The sequence below is a fragment of the Pogoniulus pusillus genome, chromosome 8 (assembly GCF_015220805.1).
Source record: "Pogoniulus pusillus isolate bPogPus1 chromosome 8, bPogPus1.pri, whole genome shotgun sequence".
Classification (NCBI taxonomy): domain Eukaryota; kingdom Metazoa; phylum Chordata; class Aves; order Piciformes; family Lybiidae; genus Pogoniulus; species Pogoniulus pusillus.
Window position 1 is genome coordinate 12,209,127 of NC_087271.1, and position 25,072 is coordinate 12,234,198.

The window sequence follows — 25,072 nt, forward strand, 5'->3', positions numbered from 1 at the left end:
GACAGATTCTTTCTGGTAGCTAGCTACATTTTTCTGTGTATTTAGGGTCTGTGGTTCATATCAGAGCCATAGAGAGACAAACTATCAGTTTAGCTACACAAGAGTATTTTGTTAATGCTCCATTCCACCTGGGATCAAACATCCCACTGCTAAGGAAAGCAGTGACAAGATCTGTCTGGCCTGCAGCACCTGCACTAGTTCAGACAATTCTGCCCAGCACTGCTTTATGTAGTATAAATATACCTTAGATGCTGCTTCTCAGCGAGCCTGCTTCCTTAACCAGCCATCCAGCACCCTCCAGCAAGGTTGTGTCGCTGCAGTTATTCCAACCCATCACTTACATTGTGGTTTTGCTCCTCATTTTCTTTAACGGGAAGTATCAGCTCTCTCTTTATCACAGTATCACACAGTGTCACAGTATTATTAGGATTGGAAGAGACCTCACAGATCACAGTATCACAGTATCACAGTATCATCAGGGTTGGAAGAGACCTCACAGATCATCAAGTCCAACCCTTTACCACAGAGCTCAAGGCTAGACCATGGCACCAAGTGCCATGTCCAATCCTGCCTTGAACAGCCCCAGGGACAGCGACTCCACCACCTCCCCGGGCAGCCTATTCCAGTGTCCAATGACTCTCTCAGTGAAGAACTTTCTCCTCACCTCCAGCCTAAATTTCCCCTGGCGTAGCCTGAGGCTGTGTCCTCTCGTTCTGGTGCTGGCCACCTGAGAGAAGAGAGCGACCTCCTCCTGGCCACAACCACCCCTCAGGTAGCTGTAGACAGCAATAAGGTCACCCCTGAGCCTCCTCTTCTCCAGGCTAAACAATCCCAGCTCCCTCAGCCTCTCCTCGTAGGGCTTGTGCTCAAGGCCTCTCACCAGCCTCATCGCCCTTCTCTGGACGCGCTCAAGCACAGCCTTAGCACAGCCCAGATCACCACAAGAGTGCACAGCTGCTCTAAGAGAGGCACAAACCCAGGGCTTGAAGAAGGCAGGGAGCCCAGGGCTCTTCAGTTCCCACGCGCCTTCAGTACGATTTCGTTAATGGCCAAGCAAAATTGTACAGCTCTAACACTGTCCCTCACCTGTGAAAGGAGGAACAGTTCCTGCCTCTGAAGAAAATTACAGAGGAAACTTGTCTCATTCTGTTAAGCTAATGAGAGGATGAAAAGATGTAACTGCATTAATCTCCTTTGAACTGGAACATAATATAAGAGACAAATTTACACTTGACAAAAAAAAAAGCCTTGCTTGGCTTAAAGTGCATCTTGTACGACAATATTCTCTTTTGATGAAGAAATGAGAATTTTAATCCCTGACATGGAACAAACACAAATTATGCCAACTGAAGCGTTCGAGTAAATCAACAAGTTTACAAAAATGAGACAAAATATAATTTCTTCATGGTGTATTTTTTTTTTTTTTTGGTATGGGGGAAAAAAAAAAGGGTACTGTGTTAACTATTGTTTCTTGTGCTGCTCCAGTGTAGGTCTTCTGGACCCGTTTCCAAAACTCGTAGTTTCATAAAGAACCACTTCTAAGGCTCTGCATTTCTGCTGGGTTCCATTAAATTATTCCTTTGTTGAAATGCCTCACATTGCATTGTTTAGTGCTTACTGAAAGCATCGTCTCTCATGTGTATACAATTTGCAAACAAGGGAAAATGCATACAGCTGGCTTCGTATCAAATTTAAAAGATACAAACCCCAGCGTGCATTTTAATACCAGGTTGGATTCAAATAATGTAATTTACTCAAACTGCTGTTTAGCCCAGCAGACTAGAAACTGGAGAGCACAGTGGGAAGATTTCCTGAATATAATCAGTCCTGGATATATAATCAGTTGATTTGAACCACAATCAGGGCTGAGATACATTTTCTCCATCAACCAGAGCTCAAGTCAAAGGACAAGCACGGAAGGTGCCTGCCATGAGATTTCCCTGTCAAGGTGACAAGGCATTATGTGACCATTTTGATGCTAAGCACAGGATTTAGTGAGCTTTCCATCCCCCCCAGCAGGAATCTCAAGCCCAAAGACAGGAGGAGAGGTCAGCCCACAAGTCTCCTGCCTCTCCTCTCCCTTCACACCCGGAGAGTGGCTGGGAGGACCTTACAGCTGTCTACAACTACCTGAAAGGAGGTTGTGGGCAGGTAGGGGTTGGTCTCTTCTCTCAGGCAACCAGTGACAGAACGAGGGGACACAGTCTCAAGCTGTGCCAAGGGAGGTTTGGGTTGGATGTTAGGAAGAAGCTCTTGACAGAGTGATTGGCCACAGGAATGGGCTGCCCAGGGAGGTAGTGGATCTTTTGAAACACCTCCAGGGACCAGATGTGGCACTTGGTGCCATGGTTTGGTTGACTAGACGGTGCTGGATGATAGGCTGGACTTGATCTCGAAGGTTGTTTCCAACCTGACTGATTCTGAGTCTGTTAGTACAAGTCCTCCTCAAGATGGGGTGTGCAGGAGCCTGGACACCCAAACTGACACCTAGATAACAGATCCCACAACCAGCACTGCACTGGTCCTTGCGAATATTGTCCCACTTTCCTCTCTGTTCTAGTCCCCTCCAAACCCCGTAGATCCGAGGGCAGCCTAGCATGATTTGGGCACTGTTGCTCTCTACGCAAGGGTTCCACGAACGCGGCGCGCAGCGGTGTGGCGCAAGCGGCGGTAGGCTGGAGAGCAGCCCAGCAGAGGGAGCTCCAGCCTGCCTATGGCGCGGCAGCCAGGGGAAACCGGAGGCAAACAACACAACCTCCCCCAGGTCCCTGCTCCGCGCTAGCTGCCGTGTCAGTGACTAAGCCCAAATAAATGTCTAGTCTGAGGCCAAAGAGATGATAGCGGCGGCGATGGCGCGGCCGCGCTGTCTGCGATACCGGACTGCCTGCAACTGCCCCGGCCTGTGCCGGCGATGCTAAGGTGCTTCCAGCCCTGAGAGGCAGCTCCCGATTCGTAGAAAGCTCCTTTAAAAGCGTCACCGCTGCAGTTACTCCAGTTTGGGTTTTTGTCTCCAACATTGCGAGCGGGTTTCAAGGTTTGGGACAGAGTCCCACTGCCTGGCCCCTTTAACAGGCTGCTCAGTCTGTTGTGCCTTTTTAAAATGAGTATTATTATTTAAAAAGGAAAAAAAAAGGGAAACTGTTTGTAAAAGTTAGTGCTAAAGGGGTAGGGGATCATAGGTCTCCAGGGTTGAGTAAACGAAGTCTGCAGAAAGAATCAGTTCTTCTAACTAGCACACATTAAGCAGACATAAAGAATTTACCAATGAAAATTGTGGGCTAAGTATGTATTTAATAACTCCCTGATGTTGCTGCAGAGGCTCCTCCTTTGAAGAGCTCAGTGGGGTTTGGAGCAGGGGGGAACTCGTACTCCCCTGCGAAAGCTTTTTTATTTAAAACAAAACAACAACAACAAAAAAAAAAAAAGAGAAGAGTTGTTACATTTATTTTTAACCTTAGCTGCACACCCCATTTTTTTTTCCAGCTTTAAAAGAACTCCTAAAAGCTTTAGTTAGGCAAACGCAGAGCGAGCGAAACAAAATAAAGCAGGTCTAGACTTAAAATCCGATCAGAAACATCTGGGAGCTCTTCAGGCATTTGCCTTCTGCGAAGCGCTATCGCTCCCCACACAGAGCCCACAAAATATGCTTTCGGTAAAGCAGGGCTGTAATTACCATGGGAGGCCCCGCTCGGAGAAGATGGCTTCCCTGCTCGGAGCACAGCTAACGTGCTTCGAAATAAAAGGCTTTCACTTCCAATTAGAGTTTGACATTCTCGTTTGCCTGTGACCACCAGAGAACATAACTGCACATAACTGTACTCTACACTACGTCCTATGGATTCGAAATGGTAAACAAAAGTCCATTATTTGGAGAAGAGGAGGCTCAGGGGTGACCTTATTGCTGTCCACAACTACCTGAGGGGAGGTTGTGGCCAGGAGGAGGTTGCTCTCTTCTCTCAGGTGGCCAGCGCCAGAATGAGAGGACACAGCCTCAAGCTATGCCAGGGGAAACTTAGGCTGGAGGTGAGGAGAAAGTTCTTCACTGAGAGAGTCATTGGACACTGGAATGGGCTGCCTGGGGAGGTGGTGGAGTCGCCGTCCCTGGGGCTGTTCAAGGCAAGGTTGGACGTGGCACTTGGTGCCATGGTCTAGCCTTGAGCTCTGTGGTAAAGGGTTGGACTTGATGATCTGTGAGGTCTCTTCCAACCCTGATGATACTGTGATACTGTGATACTGTGATTATTCCCTCCCTTTTCCACAGTCTTAGAATCATAGAATCATAGAATCAACCAGGTTGGAAGAGACCTCAAAGATCATCCAGTCCAACCTATCACCCAGCCCTAGCCAGTCAACTAGACCATGGCACTGAGTGCCTCATCCAGTCTTTTCTTGAAGACCCCCAGGGACGGTGCCTCCACCACCTCCCTGGGCAGCCCATTCCAATGGGAAATCACTCTCTCTGTGAAAAACTTCTTCCTAACATCCAGCCTATACCTACCCTGGCACAACTTGAGACTGTGTCCCCTTGTTCTATTGCTGGTTACCTGGGAGAAGAGGCCAACCCCCACCTGGCTACAATGTCCCTTCAGGTAGTTGTAGACAGTAATAAGATCACCCCTGAGCCTCCTCTTCTCCAGGCTAAACAGGCCCAGTTCTCTCAACCTCTCCTCATAGGATTTGTGTTCCAGGCCCCTCACCAGCTTCGTTGCCCTTCTCTGGACATGTTCCAGTACCTCAACATCTTTCTTGAATTGAGGGGCCCAGAACTGGACACAGTACTCAAGGTGTGGCCTGACCAGTGCTGAGTACAGGGGAAGAATAACCTCCCTTGTCCTGCTGGCCACACTGTTCCTGATGCAGGCCAGGATGCCATTGGCTCTCTTGGCCACCTGGGCACACTGCTGGCTCATCTTCAGCTTACTATCTATCAGTACCCCCAGGTCCCTTTCCTCCTGGCTGCTCTCCAGCCACTCAGTCCCCAGCCTATAGCGCTGCTTGGGGTTATTGTGGCCGAAGTGCAGAACCCTGCACTTGGCCTTGTTGAATCTCATCTCATTGGCCTCTGCCCACCCATCCAGCCTGTCCAGGTCCCTCTGCAGGGCTCTCCTACCTTCCAACAGATCAACACCTGCTCCTAGCTTGGTGTCATCTGCAAACTTACTGATGCTGGACTCAATGCCCTCGTCCAGATCATCAATAAAGATATTGAACAGGACTGGGCCCAGCACTGATCCTTGGGGAACACCACTTGTGACTGGCTGCCAACTGGACGTGGCACCATTCACCACCACTCTCTGAGCTCTGCCATCCAGCCAGTTCTTGATCCAGCACAGAGTGAATCTGTCCAAACCATGAGCTGCCAGCTTGGCTAGGAGCTTCTTGTGGCAGACAGTGTCAAAGGCTTTGCTGAAGTCCAAGTAGACTACATCCACAGCCTTCCCCACATTCACCAGGCGGGTAACCTGATCATAAAAGGAGATCAGGTTGGTGAGGCAGGACCTGCCCTTCCTAAACCCATGCTGGCTGGGCCTGATCCCTTGGCTATCCTGTAGGTGCTTTGTGATGGCACCCAAGATGACCTGTTCCATGACCTTGCCTGGCACTGAGGTCAGGCTCACAGGTCTGTAGTTTTCTGGCTCCTCCTTACGACCCTTCTTGTGTATGGGAATCACATTGGCCAGCTTTCCCTCTCAGAGGGCTTTCCCTATAGTGCAGCCTCTCCGATTCGTGACACCGTCTTTGTAGAAGTTAACAAGAAAATATTCAAACCAAACTTCTTTAAGTGGCTTTAAGTCTGTCTGCAGGCAAATTCTATTCTAGCTAACGATACTAATCTGGATGTGAGATGTACCCGAAGAGGTTAAAAGAGTGACTTACTTCAGGTGAGGAAATTCAATTTCTCGTTTGGATGACTATTTAGAGGGACTAAGTAACTTCTTGGGATAGTGATAATGCTTCAACTGATTTTTTTTTTAAGGTTTTCTCACTTTTCTGTAAGATCCTGGGAGAGCCACACAGCTTATCCTCTACTTTTCCCAGTTCTTATATCAGCCTTTCATATGGTACCAGGTAAGGGTTGGTCTCTTCTCCCAGACAACCATCAATAGAACAAGGGGACACAGTCTCAAGTTGTGCCGGGGGAAGTATAGGCTGGGTGTTAGGAGGAAGTTCTGCATGGAGAGAGTGATTTGCCATTGGAATGGGCTGCCCAGGAGGTGGTAGAGTCACCATCCCTGGAGGTGTTCAAGAGGCATTTAGTGCCATGCTCTAGATGACTGGCTAGGGCTGGGTGCTAGATTGGACTGGATGATCTTGGAGGTCTCTTCCAACCTGGTTGATTCTATGATCAGCCTCTGAATTTGGAAGAAAATTCAATCCAGAAATAAAACTAGCGTAGCCATCATGGATATAGAAGAGATGGTTTGCAGACTTGATTAGTTAGTCTACAATCTGTGCATACCTTACACTCTTTCTGGCCTACAGCAGATGCAGTACAGCTACTGTGGAGTGTCCTGAACATCCACTCATGAGAAAGGTTAAATGGGAGTGGAAAAACCAAGAAGAGGAAAGGCACTTGATAGTAATGTCAAAGGTCACAAGAAAATAGGAAATGCAGAAAAAGGATGATAGAATTAAGAGGATTAAAGCAGCAATCATGGACAAGAATCAGGAGATGATGATGATGATGATGATGATGATGATGATGATGATGAAGAAGATGATGGGAGATATGACAAACAGTACTCAGTGGTGATGAAAGGAAAAAGTAGTTGGGGAATATCTGCCTGACATGGTCTCTTGCTCCAAGGTAGTGGTCTGAGAGGGTGCAAATGCCTCAGATTTGTTTCTGTACTGAAAAATGTAATTTTGTCAAACACGGAATGTCTCTAGTAAACATGCCTACAGGAGAGAGACCTCACCTGGAGTACTGTATCCAGCTCTGGGGCTCTCAGCACAAAAAGGATGGAGCAGCTCAGAGGGAGGGCCACAAAAATGTTCAGAGGGATGGAGCACCTCTCCTATGAAGACAGACTGAGAGAGCTGGGGTTGTTAAACCTGGGGAGACTTTATAGCAGCGTTCTAGTACTTGAAGGGGGCCTACAAGTAAGCTGGGTAGGGACTGTTTACAAGGGCACGTAGCAACAGAACAAGGGGCAATGGTTTTAAACTAAAGAAGGGTAGGTTTATATTGGACATCAGGAAGAAGTTATTTACCATAAGGGTGCTGGAACACTGGAATAGGTTGCCCAGGGAGGTGGTGGAGGTCCCATCCCAAGAGACATTCAAGGTCAGGCTCAATGGAGTTCTGAGCAAGCTGGGGATGTCCCTGCTTACTGCATGAGGGCTGGACTAGATGAGTTTTAAAGGTCCCTTCTGGTCCAATGCATTTTCGGATTCCGTGATTATTCTCTTGGGCAAGCCAGCAACAGCAGCACTGATGTATGTAGCCCAGTGGTTGAGAATGCATGCCAGTTCTGAAGCAGCTCTCCAACTGAACATGTATGTATCAGGCTCCACTAATGCAAAGAGGGTGTGCTGCAACTATACTGCCAGATAACTTGCACAGCTACCCATACATACAGCTAACCTCACTATTTCAAATGACCCAGCTGGACAGTCCTCTGTCAGTGAGAGAATTTTTGTGCTAAGTGAAAGCAAGATGAAGTTGTTAGATTATGCTGTTTTATCTGACGTTTCTTTTAAGTGAAAGAAAGAAAAGAGTAAACAGGAAGAATGAACCCTTCCACTAGTCACCACTACAATGAAGCAATACAAATCTCCATTAATTCAAATGCTAAGGCTGTTTGAAAACATCAGAGTGACTGAGGTTCCACTGATTGTGACTTCTTATACTCCTTTCAGAAGCAAAGAGGTTCAACGTTCCTGAGGAACCTTTCAGAAACCCTAGGTCAGGATGGTCAAGATGATCAAAACTGCCTGTGGAAGAAAAGCAAATTAGAAGTGCTAGGTGATACATTCAGAATGCTGCTCTACATCCACTGTCCACAGAAGATGGCAACAGAAGGCCCACAAAATGAGCAGGAGAAACATCTACTCTGTGTAACAATTCAACTCTTGTGCACTTGTTTGCTACACTGTTCAGCATCAGTGTGAATCATGTACCCTGTCTTGGAACACCACAGCTACTTCTGCCCATTCTGTTGTCCTTCCTACTCACCTTTGACCTTCCTCAGCCTTTTTGTCTCTTTCCTCCTTACATACCTTGGTGCAAGAAAGGGAGCAAATATCTTGGTTGTCACCTTCAGCTGGAATTGCATCTCTTCTTGTCCATGATGACAAAACTAGTGTGATTATCAGTGTCACTGTTAATGTAGCCATTGAGTGCCCTCATTCACTAATAATCCAATACAGTTTGCAAGGTACAGGAGAGTTTCAAAGAGAGCCTTTCAAGATGCCTGCAAGTTCAGGAAGTTCAAATCATCAATGCTTTCTCTATATTTACTGTCATGTGCTTCCTCTCCTAGCATAAGGAAGGCTAGAAGCAGACTGCTGTACTGCCCACTCTTTCTCAAAAAGGCATGACATTTCCTGCTGAGCACCCTTGCTCTAATCCTGCATACTCTTCATGACAATCTTTATTAAGCTACTCCATTGTGTGATTACTGGGGACAAAACACATCCTCAGATTCCTGCATTTCTGGCAAACAACATTTACTATTTGACTCTACTTTCCTTTTTCAAGGAAAAACTTCCTTCTACTAGCAGTGTCTTGAGAGAGAAAAGGCAAAGGAATAACAACAGGAAAGATTTGCTGAAAACACGTGGGTTTTTTTTACAACTTGTTGCAGGTTCTTTCTTTTTCTGTCTTATTCTCTCTCTCTCTTGCATCATTTTTACTTACCCTACCCCATCACATGGGACTGGTCTACACTGAGAGTAATGAAGAACCCTTTTCCAGCCTGATCCTCTTTGCTGAACTTTGAAAGTACTTGCAACACCACAATCAAATGGATCTCTCCTAGTTCACTTTGTTTTAAAAGCAATTTTTTGTTGAATAAGTCAGGGGTGAGTAGCTCAGGAACAATACTAAAGATGCAATAAACAGAATCAAACATCAATTTCATGTAAAACAAGTGACTCTTCCGATACATTTGTTCAACTATCACCGTGTACTGCCCATCAGAAAATTCCTGGACCAGTAAGATATAGAAAGCCTGCCTCTGGCTGAAGAAAGAAAATGCCGATGTGAGTTAAGAGTTAGTGCTAACAGAATCACAGAAACTTAGAGGTTGGAAGGGACCTCCAGAAATGGAGTCCAATTCCCCCTGCCAAAGCAGGATCACCTAGAGTAGTCTGCACAGGAATGCATGCAGGTGGGTTTTGAAAGTGTCCAAAGAAGGAGACTGCACAACCTCTCTGGGCAGCCTGTTCTGATTCTCTGTCACACTCACTGTAAAGAAGTTTCTCCTCATGTTGAGGTGAAACCTTCTATCTTCCAGTTTGTACTCATTGTTCCTTGTCTTATTGCTGCTAACCACTGAAGAGAGATTGGCCCCATTCACTTGAGACCCATCCCTTAGATATTTGTAGACATTGATAAGATCTCTTCTCAGTCTTCTCTTCTCCAGACTAAACAGGCCCAGGGCTCTTAGTCTCTCTTTGTATGGGAGATAATAGTGCTGGGGTGGCTGCAATGTCTGTCATCCCATAAACTTTGTTGAAGTTGATCTTCAGGACAGTCAACAGGAGGAGGGGTATATGAAGGCAATTAACACTGCTGCTAGTCTAGAAGCCATCCTTTTAGGTGCAGGAATCAGGGAAGCTGCGAGATGACCTCAGGTAAGGTGACTGAGCCCCAGCTGGTTTTGCACATGGCAGTATGGCTACCCTAAATAGTGCAGCTTGTGTTCCTAATGGTTGGCAAAGGCTCTGACACCAGGCTGCTGTTAAGAAAGACTGCAAAATAGTGCATTTTAGGGTTTGCAAACTGCCTGGAACACTTTTTAAAAGACAGAAATACATGGACCAGGAGACAGATTTTCAAAGGTGCCAAGGAAGGGATAAGTTGGAAAGAAACCAAGACAAGACAGTGAAAAAGAAAGGAGGAATACGTTGGAAGAGAGACAAACATACCAACCAGGAAACCAAGTGAAAGGAAGAGGTGAAAAAGGAAGCAAACAGGATGGTCAAGAAGGGGACAGCAGGGGAAGGGCAGGCAAAAAGGAAAACAAAATAGTGATAAAGGAGCTAGTGGAAGATGGGGGGAAAGCAGAAATCCTATATAAGAGATAAGGGAAAATAAATGGAGTCTCCTTGAAGCAGCCAGCAGCAAAAGGAACACATTACCAGGAGTGGATTTCAACAAGAAATGTAAATTTGTCTGGTAACAAATTACATAGGAGTGCCTTTCCCCAGGGAGGAATTCACAGAAAGAATAACTAATATTCTCAGAAGTCTTGTGATTTTGGGGTCTTTGGACAGGCAGGGTTGGAAACATACTGACTTGGGAAGAGTTGTATCCTCCTCCTGTGATGGGCTGGGGCTTTGCATCACCTGTGTAGCTGTATTTGATCACAGAGATGAAATGCAGAATAAATTTGTTATACTTTGGCTTTCTTTTTGCTCTGAAATCCAGCAGCATTTTGAAATCCCTCCCTGTAGCATTGCTGTTTCTTTGCTTGCATGAAACATTTCTAATTGCCATTTATACTTCTAGAAAATAACTTTCACTGAAAAATCCATTCACAGTGGACACATTGATGGTACTGCTGGACAGAGCTATGCTCTTCTGCTTGGGTGTTCAGATTTAGATCATCCAACTCATTGTGCAAATGCTTTAAGGTGGGCATTTACTCATCCTGCCAAGACAGTTTGATATTTGGTTGGCATATATATTCCATCAAAAAATACAGTAGAGTAAGTTTTTAAGGCTGCAAGGTCCAACTTCCTAAAGAGAGGAGATTCCCAGGCTAAGGCAGGATAACTTTTCTGGCCTTACACATTATGGCAGATTTTAATCAGAAAATCACATGCAATTTTTTGCAAGGGATTCTTTTATCACTCAGTGCAAAGGGTTAGACATTACATTAAATCTTTCCAAAGAACTCTAATCTGTGAAAATGCATCACAGAAAGCTGAATGGTTGATACCTGCTGAGTGCAGAAGCCACGGACCAGGGAATGTCAGGCAGTGGTGCTTTCAGCAGTGCTTCTGGCTTTGTCTGGAAATTTCTAACTGTAATTACTGTCAAATATAAGTGTTTTTAGTGGCAAATTGGCAGAAATATGTGTAAGCCACCAGGCTTACAATGTAGGTTAGTTACAAACACAACAGGTCAGGTAATTAGCCTTGGTGACATAATAAAACATAGATGCAGAGCACCCATCACCCCTTCTGTGCTGGCTGGCTGTAGATTGAAGTAAATTATAGGGAGAGTCTGCGACTGCTTGTGAGCAGCACAACACAAATTCCCTCCCTGCTGCTTGCTTCACGTGTAAAGACCACCCTTAGCCCCTAGGGACTAAGCACTAGCAATCCTGTGAGTGACACCAGTGTGCTCAAGGCCATTTATGATTCTGCCTGCTGGCAGGAGTCCAGCCCTTCAAGACCCCCATTTAACCACGTCCCAGAGTTCCACATTAAGTGAGGTCACACATGCTTTAATGGCAAAACAAGTAATGTTCTCCAGTGCTTTGTTGGGAAAGTCTTCATGCATCCACAGTAGCACCACAGAGCAGGACACAAAAGAGAAAAAGGGAGCACCCTCCCACCCCCCAATAACACCATGGACTCTGCTGCCAAGAGAAGAACATTTCCAGTTCAATTGTTTTCTTTGTGGCAAAGCTGAAATACCCATTCAGGACATTTAAAAGCCATAAATCAAGGCATCCACAGTAGAACTAAAATTGGTCAAGAGCAGGCTTTCCAAACAGGCGGGCAAACACACATCATGGTAAGCTAAAGGGGTTCTAGTGCTAGCTTAAAGCCATCTTACTAAAGCAGGCACACAGCTGCATTTTCTTTCAAAATACTACTGCAGCCTTTTAAGAGAGAGAGGGAATAATCCAAATTCTGGCAGCAAGGAATATTTCACAAATCATATATGCTTTGGCACTGAGCCCTTAAAGCCAGGGGCCTTTACTCACAGGCTTTGCTGGGAGAGATCCACCCACCTCAAGTGGGATTAATTAAAAGAGGCATGTATCATGCAAATAGTTTCTGTTTCCTTACAGAAATATTCAGAGCACATAACCCAAACCAGCTTTAGAATCAGAGTGAAGCAAGGAAGAAAATTATTTCCTGCTCCCCTAACTCTTTTCCTTTCCCTGTACAGTAAGCAAGCAGCAGTGAGAAAACGCCGAGAGCTAACCACTTCTGTACAATTCCTTGAGTGCTAATAAAGTTCAGAAAAAAAAACATTTGAAGACAGGAGCTGTATCTCACTATAAGGTGCCCATTTGTTCAATCCAAATATGTGCTCAGTTACTCACTGGAATAGGATGGTCCCAGTCTTAACCCCAAAACTTATTTTTTTTACCTTTAGGTGGAACAGGAAAAAACACGAAGCTTACATTTCTTCAGCATGTAAGGATTTTCAGCTCCATGTGACAGTGACTGCCACAAAAAACTCTTTTAGAAAGCTAGATGAACTTTAAAAATACAACTTTCTTCTCAGGAAGCTAAACTATTTACCTAGGTATGAGATTCTGACTCTTCAAGGAATCTCTGCAGAAAATGGTGGTGGAGCAGTTGGAGCACAGAGCCTCGGTTCAAAAACAAGTCACGGAGAAACCTCAAGTTTCTACAAGAACTCTTCCTCAAAAGTCCTTTTTTTGTCCCCCCCCCCTTTTAATATCTCAGACCCATTTTCAGAGTCAATTTCCTATGATCCTGCAAAGGCTGTTATTAAAACCAGACCAAGCATAGCAGAAATTCCAGGGCTCAAAAGAAACATTTAATAGACGCAGAAGCTGGCCACACTGTCCCCCTCAGGTGATTTCCCTTGCAACCTCTTCCCTGGGATTTCCTCTCTCTGACTTTAGTCAGCAGGAGAAACCTGAAGTTTCAGCAAAATGGTAAACCTTTCCTTCATTCTTAAGCAGCTGAGTTTTTTTTTAAACATCTGAGGCTTTCATAGCTCTAAAAAAGTCATCTAGGATCCAGTCCAGAAGATGTGTATTGCAGATATTTTTCTCCACAAAAATGTCAGTCACACACTCCAGTATATATCCAGCTCCATCTCTGTAAAAACACTGACCTCCTTTATCAGCCACTGCTTTACATGCCACCAGGAGCACTCATGAACTGAGCTGCTCGTGGGCTGCTTACCCAAGTGTTTGTCGTGCTCTAGAAAATTCCTTTTGTGGTCTCCATCCCACCGATCGCTTTAGCATCAAAAAGATTATCATCAGACATGCTCTTGGCAGGCCACCTCAGGAAAGCTGTGCTCATGCAAAATCACGGCCAGGCAGGACAAAGGAGACATGCTCATTTGCAAGGCAAGGGGAGCTACACCAGGAAGGTATGGTTCTCTCCAGCAGTACAACTGACAACACACTGGACCTCATTTCTTTGTCTAGGATGTGATTTACTGATATAGGCACAGGGGAAACACTGGGGCCAGTGCCCTTCAGCTCATTCCCAGGCCTTCTCAGTGAGGGGATGCTGCTTGGGCTTCTTTCCTTTATGCACAATGTTTAGTACCCAGAAAGGCAATTCTGAATCTCTCCCCAGTGGTCCTACTGCAAGCAACAAGATACCTACTGAGGTGAAAGAGTGCATTTCATGGTTGGGCACTGATGCAATTCACAGAAAATATATAAAAATATTTCATTCCTTTGATATACCTCATTTATTTATTCTCCATATTATAAAGAGTAATTATGCTAGAAACTGAGCCTCAAATTTAACCTACTGACAACTACAACAGATCTCAGCTATTTAAAAGAAAGTTATTCTCCAAAGGTCCTCTTTGTCCCTGCCCATGGCAGGGGCGTTGGAGCTAGGTGATCCTTGTGGTCCCTTCCAACCCTGACTGATTCTATGATTCTCAATTACCATTTCTAAGGCTGAAAATGCACACATTTTCTTCTGGTTTTTCTTTAACTGGTAGGTTGGATGTTTGGTTAGTTGCTTTTGCAAACAGTGACTAATTTTAATGTAACAGTCAACTTATTTAAAATAGAGAAAGCCCTTTGTTCCAGCCTGGCCTAATCTGCCCGTGCATCTCATAGAATCACAGAATCAATCAGGTTGGAAAAGATCTTTGAGATCATCAAGTCCAACCTATCATAATTTAGGAAGTTACCAAAGCCCTCTGATTTGGAGGCTTTTATATCATGCCCCCTTGTATTTGGCTCTGGTGAGGCCACACCTTGAGTATTGTGTTCAGTTTTGGGCACTTCAATACAAGAGAGATGTGGAAGTGCTGGAGCCAGTGCAGAGGAGAACAACGAACCTGGGGAAGGGCCTGGAGAAGAAATCTTATGAGGAGCAACTGAAGGAGCTGTGGATGGTTATTGTGAAAAAGACAAGACTGAGGGGAGACCTCATTGCTGTCTACTGCTACCTGAAAGGACATTGTGGAGAGGTTGGTGCTGGTCTCTTCCCGTAGGTAATTAGTGATAGAACAAGAGGGAATGGCCTCAAGCTCCAGCTGGGTAGGTTTAGACGGGATATTATTATTTCCCAGCAAGAGTGGTCAAGCATTGGAATGGGCTACCCAGGGAGGTGGTTGAGTCACCAACCCGGGGTGTGTTTAAAGGCCATTTAGGTGTGGGGCTTGGGGATACGGTTTAGTGTGAACCTTGTAGAGTAGGGATATTGGTTGGACTTGATGATCCTGAGGGGCTTTTCAAACCTGAATGATTCTGTTATATATATATATATATAATATATCAAAGATTACATGTATTATGTCATGTATTATGTTGGGTTAGGAACTGGCTGGAGGGCCGAGCCCAGAGAGTGGTGGTGAATGGTGCCACATCCAGCTGGCGGCCAGTCACTAGTGGTGTCCCTCAGGGATCTGTGCTGTGCCCCATCCTCTTTAACATCTTCATAGATGACCTGGATGAGGGCATGGAGTCAGTCATCAGCAAGTTTGCAGATGACACCAAGCTGGGGGCAGATGTGACTGGGTTGGAGGGCAGAAGAGCTCTGCAGCGGGACCTTGACCGCCTGGACAGATGGGCAGAGTCCAATGGGATGGCATTCAATAGCTTCAAGTGCAGGGTGCTGCACTTTGGCCACAACAACCCCATGCAGAGATACAGGCTGGGGTCAGAGTGGCTGGAGAGCAGCCAGAGAGGGATCTGGAGGTGCTGATTGATACCTGCCTGAACATGAGCCAGCAATGTGCCCAGGTGGCCAAGAGAGCCAATGGCATCCTGGCCTGCATCAGGAATGGTGTGGTCAGCAGGAGCAGGGAGGTCATTCTGCCCCTGTACTCTGCACTGGTTAGACCACACCTTGAGTGCTGTGTTCAGTTCTAGGCCCCCAGTTTAGGAGGGACATTGAGATGCTTGAGCATGTCCAGAGAAGGGCAACGAGGCTGGGGAGAGGCCTTGAGCACAGCCCTACGAGGAGAGGCTGAGGGAGCTGGGATTGGTTAGCCTGGAGAAGAGGAGGCTCAGGGGTGACCTTATTGCTGTCTACAACTACCTGAGGGGTGTTTGTGGCCAGGAGGAGGTTGCTCTCTTCTCTCAGGTGGCCAGCGCCAGAACAAGAGGACACAGCCTCAGGCTGCACCAGGGGAGATTTAGGCTCGAGGTGAGGAGAAAGTTCTTCCCTGAGAGAGTCATTGGGCACTGGAATGGGCTGCCCGGGGAGGTGGTGGAGTCGCCGTCCCTGGAGCTGTTCAAGGCAGGATTGGACGTGGCACTTGGTGCCATGGTCTAGCCTTGAGCTCTGTGGTAAAGGGTTGGACTTGATGATCTATGAGGTCTCTTCCAACCCTGATGATACTGTGATACTGTAATATGCAAAGCTACTTTCAAAAGTACCGATAAATGGGAAGGTCTGGAAAGGGAAGAAAACGAAATGATATGGTCACAAAACTCCTGTTCCTTACCTAATCATTCTGTGCCGTAAGAGCTACATCTTTAGACAACTAGGGGCTCTCTTCAAGGGAATGTAAATGTCTTGCATTGTGGAATGAAAAAAAATCAGAATCTTATCAGTTTGTCACACTAGCTCTACAGGGATTGTTGTTGCTCTCTCCCAGAAGAGCCTTCACTTCCTCTGCTGAGGACTCAGAAGAGCAGATGTAAGGAGCTGTACCTTTGCCCCAGTTCTGGTGGAGGTGTAGATGACCTCTCTCTGTCTGTGAACCCCTGTGTGGGTAGAACACAACCAGAAGAGGGACTGTTCATGTAAGAAAATCTAGTGTCTTCAAACTGACTGGAACTTTTCTTCCCATGAAAACACTTCCTGTTTTCCCAAGAAGTCCTGTCTGTGCTAAACACTGATTGCTCAAATGTCTTTCACTCTCTGCAGCGAGTGCCCAGCTTTGCTTTGTTACACAGACTCCCTCTGCAATGGTGCTCGACTTTCCACCACAGTGCACAATCTGTCTGTTATGCTAGAGGGAGAGAACCATGCCCACCACCAGGCAGATCAGATATCTTACCTTGGGACACTGGGCGGAGCCCGGGTTGGCCGAGAGGGAACCTGAGGAGGTCCTCCAAGGGCTTCACCACCACTTGGAAATGGAGGCAGTGGTCCTGGGCGGAATGGGACTGGGGGAGCTCCTGACTGTGGGCCTGGAGATGGGATGGCAGGAGCAGGTCCTCGGCCAGATAAAGGTCTGGTTGGGGGATTGTTTAATGTAGGCCTCCTCGGAGTTGAGGGACTCGGAGGAGGAGATCTAGAGAAAGAGAGATTTAAGACATTCAGAATTTTGGGTTAGGTTTTGGGTGTTTTTAAAAACAATAAAATAAACCCCGAAATGACCCCCCTTTTTATGCCTGTGACAACCATTTTTTCTTTGCTGCCAGTGTCAGAGCATCACACTTACTTTTCCTGCAGCCCTATGACTGAAATAAACACAGAAGCAAAGAAGTAAAGTTACAGGATTTCAATATTAAGAGTTCCAATAACATTAAGTGGATTTTCTAGGACATGGAGCCTGAGATAATGAATGATTATAATTAATAATGAATTATTATAATTGCTTGAAAGAAGAGGCCTTGTGGATGCACAGCTGCAGTGGCAGAAGCAGCTGCTCCCTGAAGCTTTAGGCAAGCTATAATAAACCCATTGGATGTCTTCTGCAAGGCAAATCTCCTGTCTGGTGTTCACATACGTATCCATAGAATATCTATACACAAGAAGTGTTTTGATTTCACTCACAAATGTCATAGTATCATAGAATGGTTTGTATTGGAGGGGACATCTGAAGGTCATCTAGTCCAACTCCCCTGCAGTGAGAAGGGACATCCTCAGGCCCAGAGCTCTGTCAAGCTTGACCTTGAATATCCTCAGGGATGGGGCCTCAACTACCTCCACAGGCAATCTGTTCCCATGTTCCACCACCCTCATGGTAAAGAATTTCCTTCTAACCTTCATCCTAAATCTACTCTAATTTCAAACCATTGCCCCTTGTACTATCACTACAGGCCTTTGTAAACAGTCCTTCTCCAGCCTTCATGCAGACTCCCTTCAGATGTCATTAAAGACCTAGAGGTATCATCCCCAAAAGATGGGCAGGGAGGAAGCTGCTGCTGCCAGTATCTGCCCGTCCTAGACTTCACTGCAATACAAATCTGCAGATCCTTGCCTGCGGGCCTGCTGAAGCCAGGAGTCATCTACAGGAGGAGGTGCAGGAGTTGAGACAGTGCTGGTGCTGATATCTCCAATGATTGCCAGAGCTTCCTTCAGTGCTTGGTACATGCGGAGCATTTCATCTCGCCTTTGTGCCTGTTCAGCTGACTCCTCCATTAGAGTGTTTTGGTCCTCAGAAGAATACAGGTGAGCCAAGAGCTCTGCATTGATAAATTCCTTTACCTGTTTTACCAGACAAAACAAAACTCCAGCAAACAAATAAGCAACAACTGCAATTAAAAAAACTATTGAAAACACAATACAGAACAAAGCAAGTGGTCAGGAGGACCAGGGAAGTCATTGTGCCCCTGTACACAGCACTGGTCAGGCCACACCTTGAGTACTGTGTCCAGTTCTGGGCTCCTCAATTCAAGAGAGATGTTGAGATGCTGGAATGTGTCCAGAGAAGGGCGACAAAGCTGGTGAGGGGCCTGGAGCACAAACCCTATGAGGAGAGGCTGAGGGAGCTGGGGGTGTTTAGCCTGGAGAAGAGGAGCCTCGGGGGAGACCTTAGTGTTGTACAACTACCTGAAGGGAGGTTGTAGAAAGGTGGGAGCTGGTCTCTTCTCCCAGGCAACCAGTGACAGAACAAGAAGACAGTTTCAAGCTGTGCCAGGGCAGGTTTAGGCTGGATGTTAGGAAGAAGTTCTTCACAGCAAGAGTGATTGGCGTTGGAATGGGATGCCTGGGGAGGTGGTGGAGTCACTGTCCCTAGAGGTGTTTAAAAGGAGACTGGATGAGGCACTTAGTGCCATGGTTTAGTTAATGAGAAGATGTTAGGTGATAGGTTGGACTTAATGATCTCAAAGGCCTTTTCCAACAAGGTTCATTCTGTAATCTTCTTTTTCTGTGGTCTTTTAAGTGTGAGATTCATGGAACCAGGAAAGACATTATCACTACTTCCTTGGTTTCCCCTGCTCCTTACATCAGTTCTGCTGGTCATACAGTTTTTGTTAGGTCAGATTAAGGACTTGAATATGCTGAATTTAGATTAAGCTGATGGTGCAGCTGCCTGAGGTCTAGCTGCATGGAAAGGCTGGCATATGCAGCTGGGCAGAGCAGCTGGAAGAGAATGGACAGGACCTTTTAGCAGCTGCCTACAAGCAGATGGGCTTAACACAATTACGAAGCCACCTGATGAGCCACCAATGCACAAAACCATCTTATCCTCATCATGTGAAACAGCTCCACAACGCACTGTGGCTTTTTTTTGGGTCTGCCTTTGAAACACTTAAGATGGCTGGAGTTAATGTCTCAAGCTCTAAGCTGACATCTATGCTTACAGTTCAGTCAGCTGGCCTTCTAAATGGCTAGTTGAGAGGTAAGTGGCAGCGTAATAGCAATTCCATTAGCTACTTAATTCTCCTGGGAATTTCCCAGCATTATAACACCTCTGCCAATTATTTTCTTTGCAACAGTTTACTTTACTACAGATAGCATCTTTCATCTCCAAAAACGTTGTCAGGTTCTAAATATCCCATCCACACACTTTCAAACCGAAGGGAGAAATCTTCAAGTAATCTGATTTACTATATTGATTTCCTGCTATGCCTGCCATGGTTGTGGAAACCTGGGCTACATTAGGAGAGATAAAAATCTAGAAGTACACTGATTAAATGAGACTGTGGTAAATAAAGCAACTGCTGACCCACTAAAACCTTGCATTTGAGACTTTCACTGCTGTTCTGATCTATTTCTCACCTGGCTTTTTGCTCTATAAAGCTTTTTAGAGATGGAGATATTAACCATAATATGTTCTCAAGATTCTGATTACATGAACCTGAGCTACATTTGCAGATGGGCTTGTGCTAGTTTAGTGACACTGCTTTAAATCCCGATGTTTTTGTTCAGACAAGGTCAATAAGAGCAGTCAAACTGCACAGGAGTGGGACCCTTTATGGTCACCTAGCAATGAAAAGAAGACCAAGGACAGGCCTCACAGGGAAACAAAACCATATTGTCTGGGCTTGGCTGTCATTTCCCATTCACGTATGACAGGGGATGCACAAATTCTTAGCAAAGCTTGCAAAAATTTTCCATGAGTCTCATGCTGGTTTCCAGTAGATGGTACTGATCAGGAGCCAGAGTACACTACTTTTCTCATGATTGCCAAAAACTCCACATTAAAACCAGATATCATAGTTAAACAGCATCACATTCTGCTTGATGAAAAGAGCATTTAATGGCATCACTTCAAAAATAAAAAAAGTCGTCGTCGTCGTCCTAAAATTAGATTAAGGCCAGAGATGATTGTAAAGGCATTGTTAAACCACAAATATCTGTTTGAAAATAATCAGCCTGTGACAATTGTCAAGAGAGATCACTGTCTGCCACTAGCAGGAGACTCAAGTAACTCTGTAATTTCTTCTGGAAGGGTGGTTCTTGGATCAACCTCCTGCCTTCTGCAGTCAGATGCTCTGTACCGGAAAGAGGAAGATCATAGAATCATAGAATTATAAAATCAACGAGGTTGGAAGAGACCTTTGAGATCATCCAGTCCAACCTAGCACCCAGCCCTAGCCAGTCAACTAGACCATGGCACCAAGTGCCTCATCCAGTCTTTTCTTCAACACCTCCAGGGACAGTGACTCCACCACCTCCCTGGGCAGCCCATTCCAATGCCAATCACTCTCTCTGGCAACGGCAACAACTTCCTCCTAACATCCAGCCTATACTTCCCCCGGTACAACTTGAGACTGTGTCTCCTTGTTCTATTGGTGGCTGTCTGGGAGAAGAGATCAAGCCCCACCTGGCTACAACCTCCCTTCAGGTAGTTGCAGACAGCAATGAGGTCCCCCCTGAGCCTCCTCTTCTCCAGGCTAACCAACCCCAGCTCCCTCAGCCTCTCTTCACAGGGTTTGTGTTCCAGGCCCCTCACCAGCTTTGTTGCTCTTCTCTGGACACATTCCAGCACCTCAACATCTCTCTTGAATTGAGGGGCCCAGAACTGGACACAGTACTCAAGGTGTGGCCTGACCAGTGTTGAGTACAGGGGATCTCCCACAATAGCTATTCTCTCCATCTTGGAAAAAGAAGGGAAAGTGACACTCACACCTTTGTTCCTTTCTAGAAAATAGAAAGATTCAGAGGAATAGTTTCAAACATTTTCCTTCACAGACATCAGACGTGCAGTCAAACCTGAAGGAAGCATTTGAAACACCAACTGCCCTGTCACTCTGAACTGGGATTAGGTGGGCTTGAAACTTCATTCCTCAGCGAGGAGACTTGAGACACAAGTCTCAAGTGCAAACACAGCCCATACATTATGCTTGGTAGTAACAAGTACTTTGGAGTTTTTCTACTCAGCTAAGATGAACATCACTGCTTAAGGAATTGTGCTAGTTTGAAGCAAGCTGGAATGTTTTGGTAAAAGAACTAGATAACAGGCAGTGAAATGAAAACAATTGATGTCAACTTCTCTCACAGTCTCGCTGAGAGCTCTGGGAAGAAGAAAGACTTTTTCTCCATTTTGTTTCTCACTCTTGCTTTTGCCTTAGACCTGGTCACATCTCATTAACCCTGCTCCTACTAACCTTGCACCCTAACCTCTTGGCTGCACCTCTTTTCTTCCTGAGAACTGGGGTAAGGTTGAGAGGGCCAGGGGGAGGTGTTGGGGTGGTTTGAGAGCCCCTCCTGGGGACTCAGGTTTCTGGGAGAGGAGTTGTGCTTTTGTATTGTTTATCCTTTGTATATTTCTGTATATAACTGTATATAACTGTAAATATTGTAAATAGCTGCTTGTAAATTCTGCTAGCTGTAAATAAATTGCTTCATCTATATTCCCAGGGTCCATCTGAGTTAGCTGGGGCAAATTCAAAAGTGTGGGGGGGTGGGGTAACCCCCAAACCATCACAGGAATATACATTGCCTACTGTAAGACCAACCCCCTGGCATCATCTGTGGTACCTAGGCACCATGAAATACAAATTCTGAAATGTCTGTTTTCTTTGGGCATGTTTGAATTGCTAATGGTAACACAATACAGTTCTGTGTGGTAAATGTATTTTCTTTTAAGGTAATCAACCTCCACCCTAAGGGAAGAATAAAGGATGCATGTGGAATACAGCAATCTAGTCTTTAGGTCTCAAAATATGCTTAGGGACAGCATCTAATTTTCTGTGCACTGAGTTTGAATCTGATACTTCCCTTGAATTATAAGTGCTCATTTACAGGCCCACAAAGTGGAAAGTAAGTTTTAGGAGTACTTGGGAGGTTATGATTGTCATGGAAACAAACTCCTTGGGATCGATTTGTTTCCAGAGTTCTGGAGGCAACATGATGGGGCAGCAAAAAGTACAGAATATGCTCATTAAGAGGGAGGGTGTTTTCACTTAACTGCTGGTGGACAGGATGGACTTCTGAAGACTCCAAGGAATACAGACACAACTTAGCAGGACCCACTTTTCATCACAGCTCCACTGCTTTCCAGCAATTTGCACAACATTATGGTTGTCTTAATTCAAGCATTTCTTTCTCTCTTTTAATAGCACTGATTTTAAGAAAATAAATGTTACAGCAATTGTTTTTAATATGGTACTTTACTGCCTATGCTGCACAGAAAAAAAAGATGTTAAAACTTTTTAGTCTTGCTCTTCACAGCCCTTTAAAAAGTTCTGATTCTTTGCCACAAATTCCAATTCTAGGATTAAGGTGGACATCCTAGCTGTATTTGGCTTTGCTGGTGAGCTGTGGACTGTGAGGTCAACTGAAAGGTGGATGATGTTTTAAGCATGTTGTTTCTGTGTGCCACGGTCAGCCAGCACGACAGACTTTGTTGATGTAACTAACAGCTGATGAGATTGAAAGTACAATATCTTATAGTACTCTACTTCTGAGTAAAGCACACACTTCAGAGCCCCTTAAACTATTCCATATGAGGAGGTGAGTGGCAGAAAATGTAATGTCAGCTTTCAAAAGGAACTTCTCACTGAACTCTGTTTATGAAATGAGAGCTAAAGACCAGCCCTTTCAAAAAGGCACTGAAGCTGTGCGAAGTCAAAGCAGCAAGCAGCTAGCTGTGATCTGGAAAGAGCAGAGGAAACATGCTCACCCTGAAAAAGTCGAGGGAAATGGCTGACTTCAGAGGAAAAAAAAAGAACAGTTTCACTGTTCCCATGTTCTTATGTAAAAAAAACTCAGCTATGATTCCATGTTCTTTTGTAAAAATGCACCCACGACTAAAGCATTAGTTGGAGTCTGACTCTCCTGCACCTAAAGAAGTTAACAGATTCTCTCTTGCTTTCATGCAAAAAATTCTGCTCACATTATATGTACCAAGAAATCTCACTGAAATTTCCTGCCCAACCACCTAAATCTTCAGTGCCACACAAATTTCACAGTACTAATGAAATCATAGAATCACAGAATTAACCTGGTTGGAAAGACCTCCAAGATCATCGAGTCCAACCTATCACCTAACACCTTCTAATTAACTAAACCATGGCTCCAAGTGCCTAATCCAGTCTCCTTTTAAACACCTCCAGGGACGGTGACTCTACCACCTCCCTGGGCAGCACATTCCAACGCCAATCACTCTTGCTGTGAAGAACTTCTTCCTAACATCCAGCCTAAACCTGCCCTGGCACAGCTTGAGACTGTCACTGGTTGTCTGAGGGATAAGACCAACCCCCACTTGGCTACAACCTCCCTTCAGGTAGTTGTCCATCAGAGGCAGCCCTGAGTCAAAAGCAAAAGCTACATTCTACCCAGATCTGCATTATAGCATTTGTAAGGACTGATTGGATTGAAACCCTATGAGGAGAGGCTGAGGGAGCTGGGGTTGTTTAGCCTGGAGAAGAGGAGGCTCAGGGGTGACCTCATTGCTGTCTACAACTACCTGAAGGGAGGCTGTAGCCAGGTGGAGGGTGGCCTCTTCTCCCAGGCAACCAGCAATGGAACAAGAGGACACAGTCTCAAGTTGTGCCAGGGTAGGTCTAGGCTGGATGTTAGGAGGAAATTCTTGCCAGAGTGAGTGATTGGCATTGGAATGGGCTGCCCAGGGAGGTGGTGGAGGCACCGTCCCTTGAGGTGTTCAAGAAAAGACTGGATGAGGCACTCGATGCCATGGTCTAGTTGACTGGCTAGGGCTGGGTGCTAGGTTGGACTGGATGATCTTGGAGGTCTCTTTCAACCTGGTTGATTCTATGATTCTATGACCTTGTAGAAAAAGGCGACCCAGAGCTAACAGGAGCTGTGTTCTCCATTATTCATTTATGTGGTAGCAGTGGCACTAATGTTAAGCTTAGTTTTCAACAAGGTCCATTCAGAACTCTGCCAGGAGGTGAAGGCTGAGTGCAGTGATAATGATATCTCAAAGCTGTCTCTTTAACCAAATAATCTTCAGAGATAAGAGAAGACACACATGATAAATCAAACCACCACATCTGCTTATTTAAACAGCAGTGTCCAAGGTTTCTACATTTATTCCTTGAAAATAGTAATCTGAAAATATGAAGAAACCCAAACAAAACAGGAACTGCTTTAAGACACCATGAGAAGAAGCTGCAGTTGACAAATCAAGGAAGGACAGCCCTGCTCTGCTGATCTCACAGGCTCCCAACTCCTCTTTCCTGTTACATCAAAAGCAAGACAATGAAAACAAAATTCCTTGCTTTCCCTTTAGAAAATAACATATTCTGATTAAGATACAATTAAATTCAATCTTCATCATTTTAGAGTAAGCACTCCAGGCAGTGTGCCAGCCTTTTAGAAGGCTGCAGAACCTTCTTCTGCCTTGGACGACTGCCTTGTCTGAAAGTGTGGCATTTATGGGAGCATGTTCTTCTCTTCAGTAGATGCTGTTGTTGCTGCTATATTCAAGAACTCTGTGTTTGAGAGTAAGAGATTTCACAGATATGTTAAAGCAATTTAGAACCCTGGCTGGTACCTACATTATTGATCATGAGATGCATGATTGTTTTCGGTATCAGATCTCGGATACATTTGTTGATAATAGACATGTAGGAGTCCACAAGATTGCGAATCGTCTCCACCTGTCTCTCCAGTTGGGGATCCATTGAAAAATTGTCTGCTTGGTCATTCTCCTCATTTTCAGTCTACACAGGAAAAAGAAAAAAAACCAACCAAATTTAAAGTCAAGACTTGCAGACTACAATAAGCTGGAAATATATTGGAGGGGAGATCTGGACTTCAACTGAGCAGTCCAGCAATGTAATTCATAGAGAGAATGTCTGGAAGTTAAAATGTGAAGTACTGTCCTGTTTTAACATTAGAGTTTAACATCATGAAATCTCAACTTCTAGAAGCTAATGCAATATGAAATTGACAA

General features: G+C 45.3%; 1 protein-coding gene across 4 annotated transcripts in view; it reads right to left on the reverse strand.

The window, feature by feature from the left end:
• Window positions 1-25,072, reverse strand: part of DNM3 (dynamin 3) — a 234,570-nt gene that overhangs the window by 5,227 nt on the left and 204,271 nt on the right. For 3 of the 4 annotated variants that reach the window (XM_064147248.1, XM_064147247.1, XM_064147246.1), the window contains 3 exons: window positions 24,675-24,839; window positions 17,741-17,967; window positions 16,592-16,828 (listed from right to left, as the gene is read on the reverse strand). In XM_064147248.1, the coding sequence (XP_064003318.1) occupies window positions 16,592-16,828; window positions 17,741-17,967; window positions 24,675-24,839 (629 nt within the window). Of the gene's footprint in view, window positions 1-16,591; window positions 16,829-17,740; window positions 17,968-19,979; window positions 20,202-24,674; window positions 24,840-25,072 lie in introns of those variants that run through there. The other variant, XM_064147249.1, reaches the window with a different exon arrangement.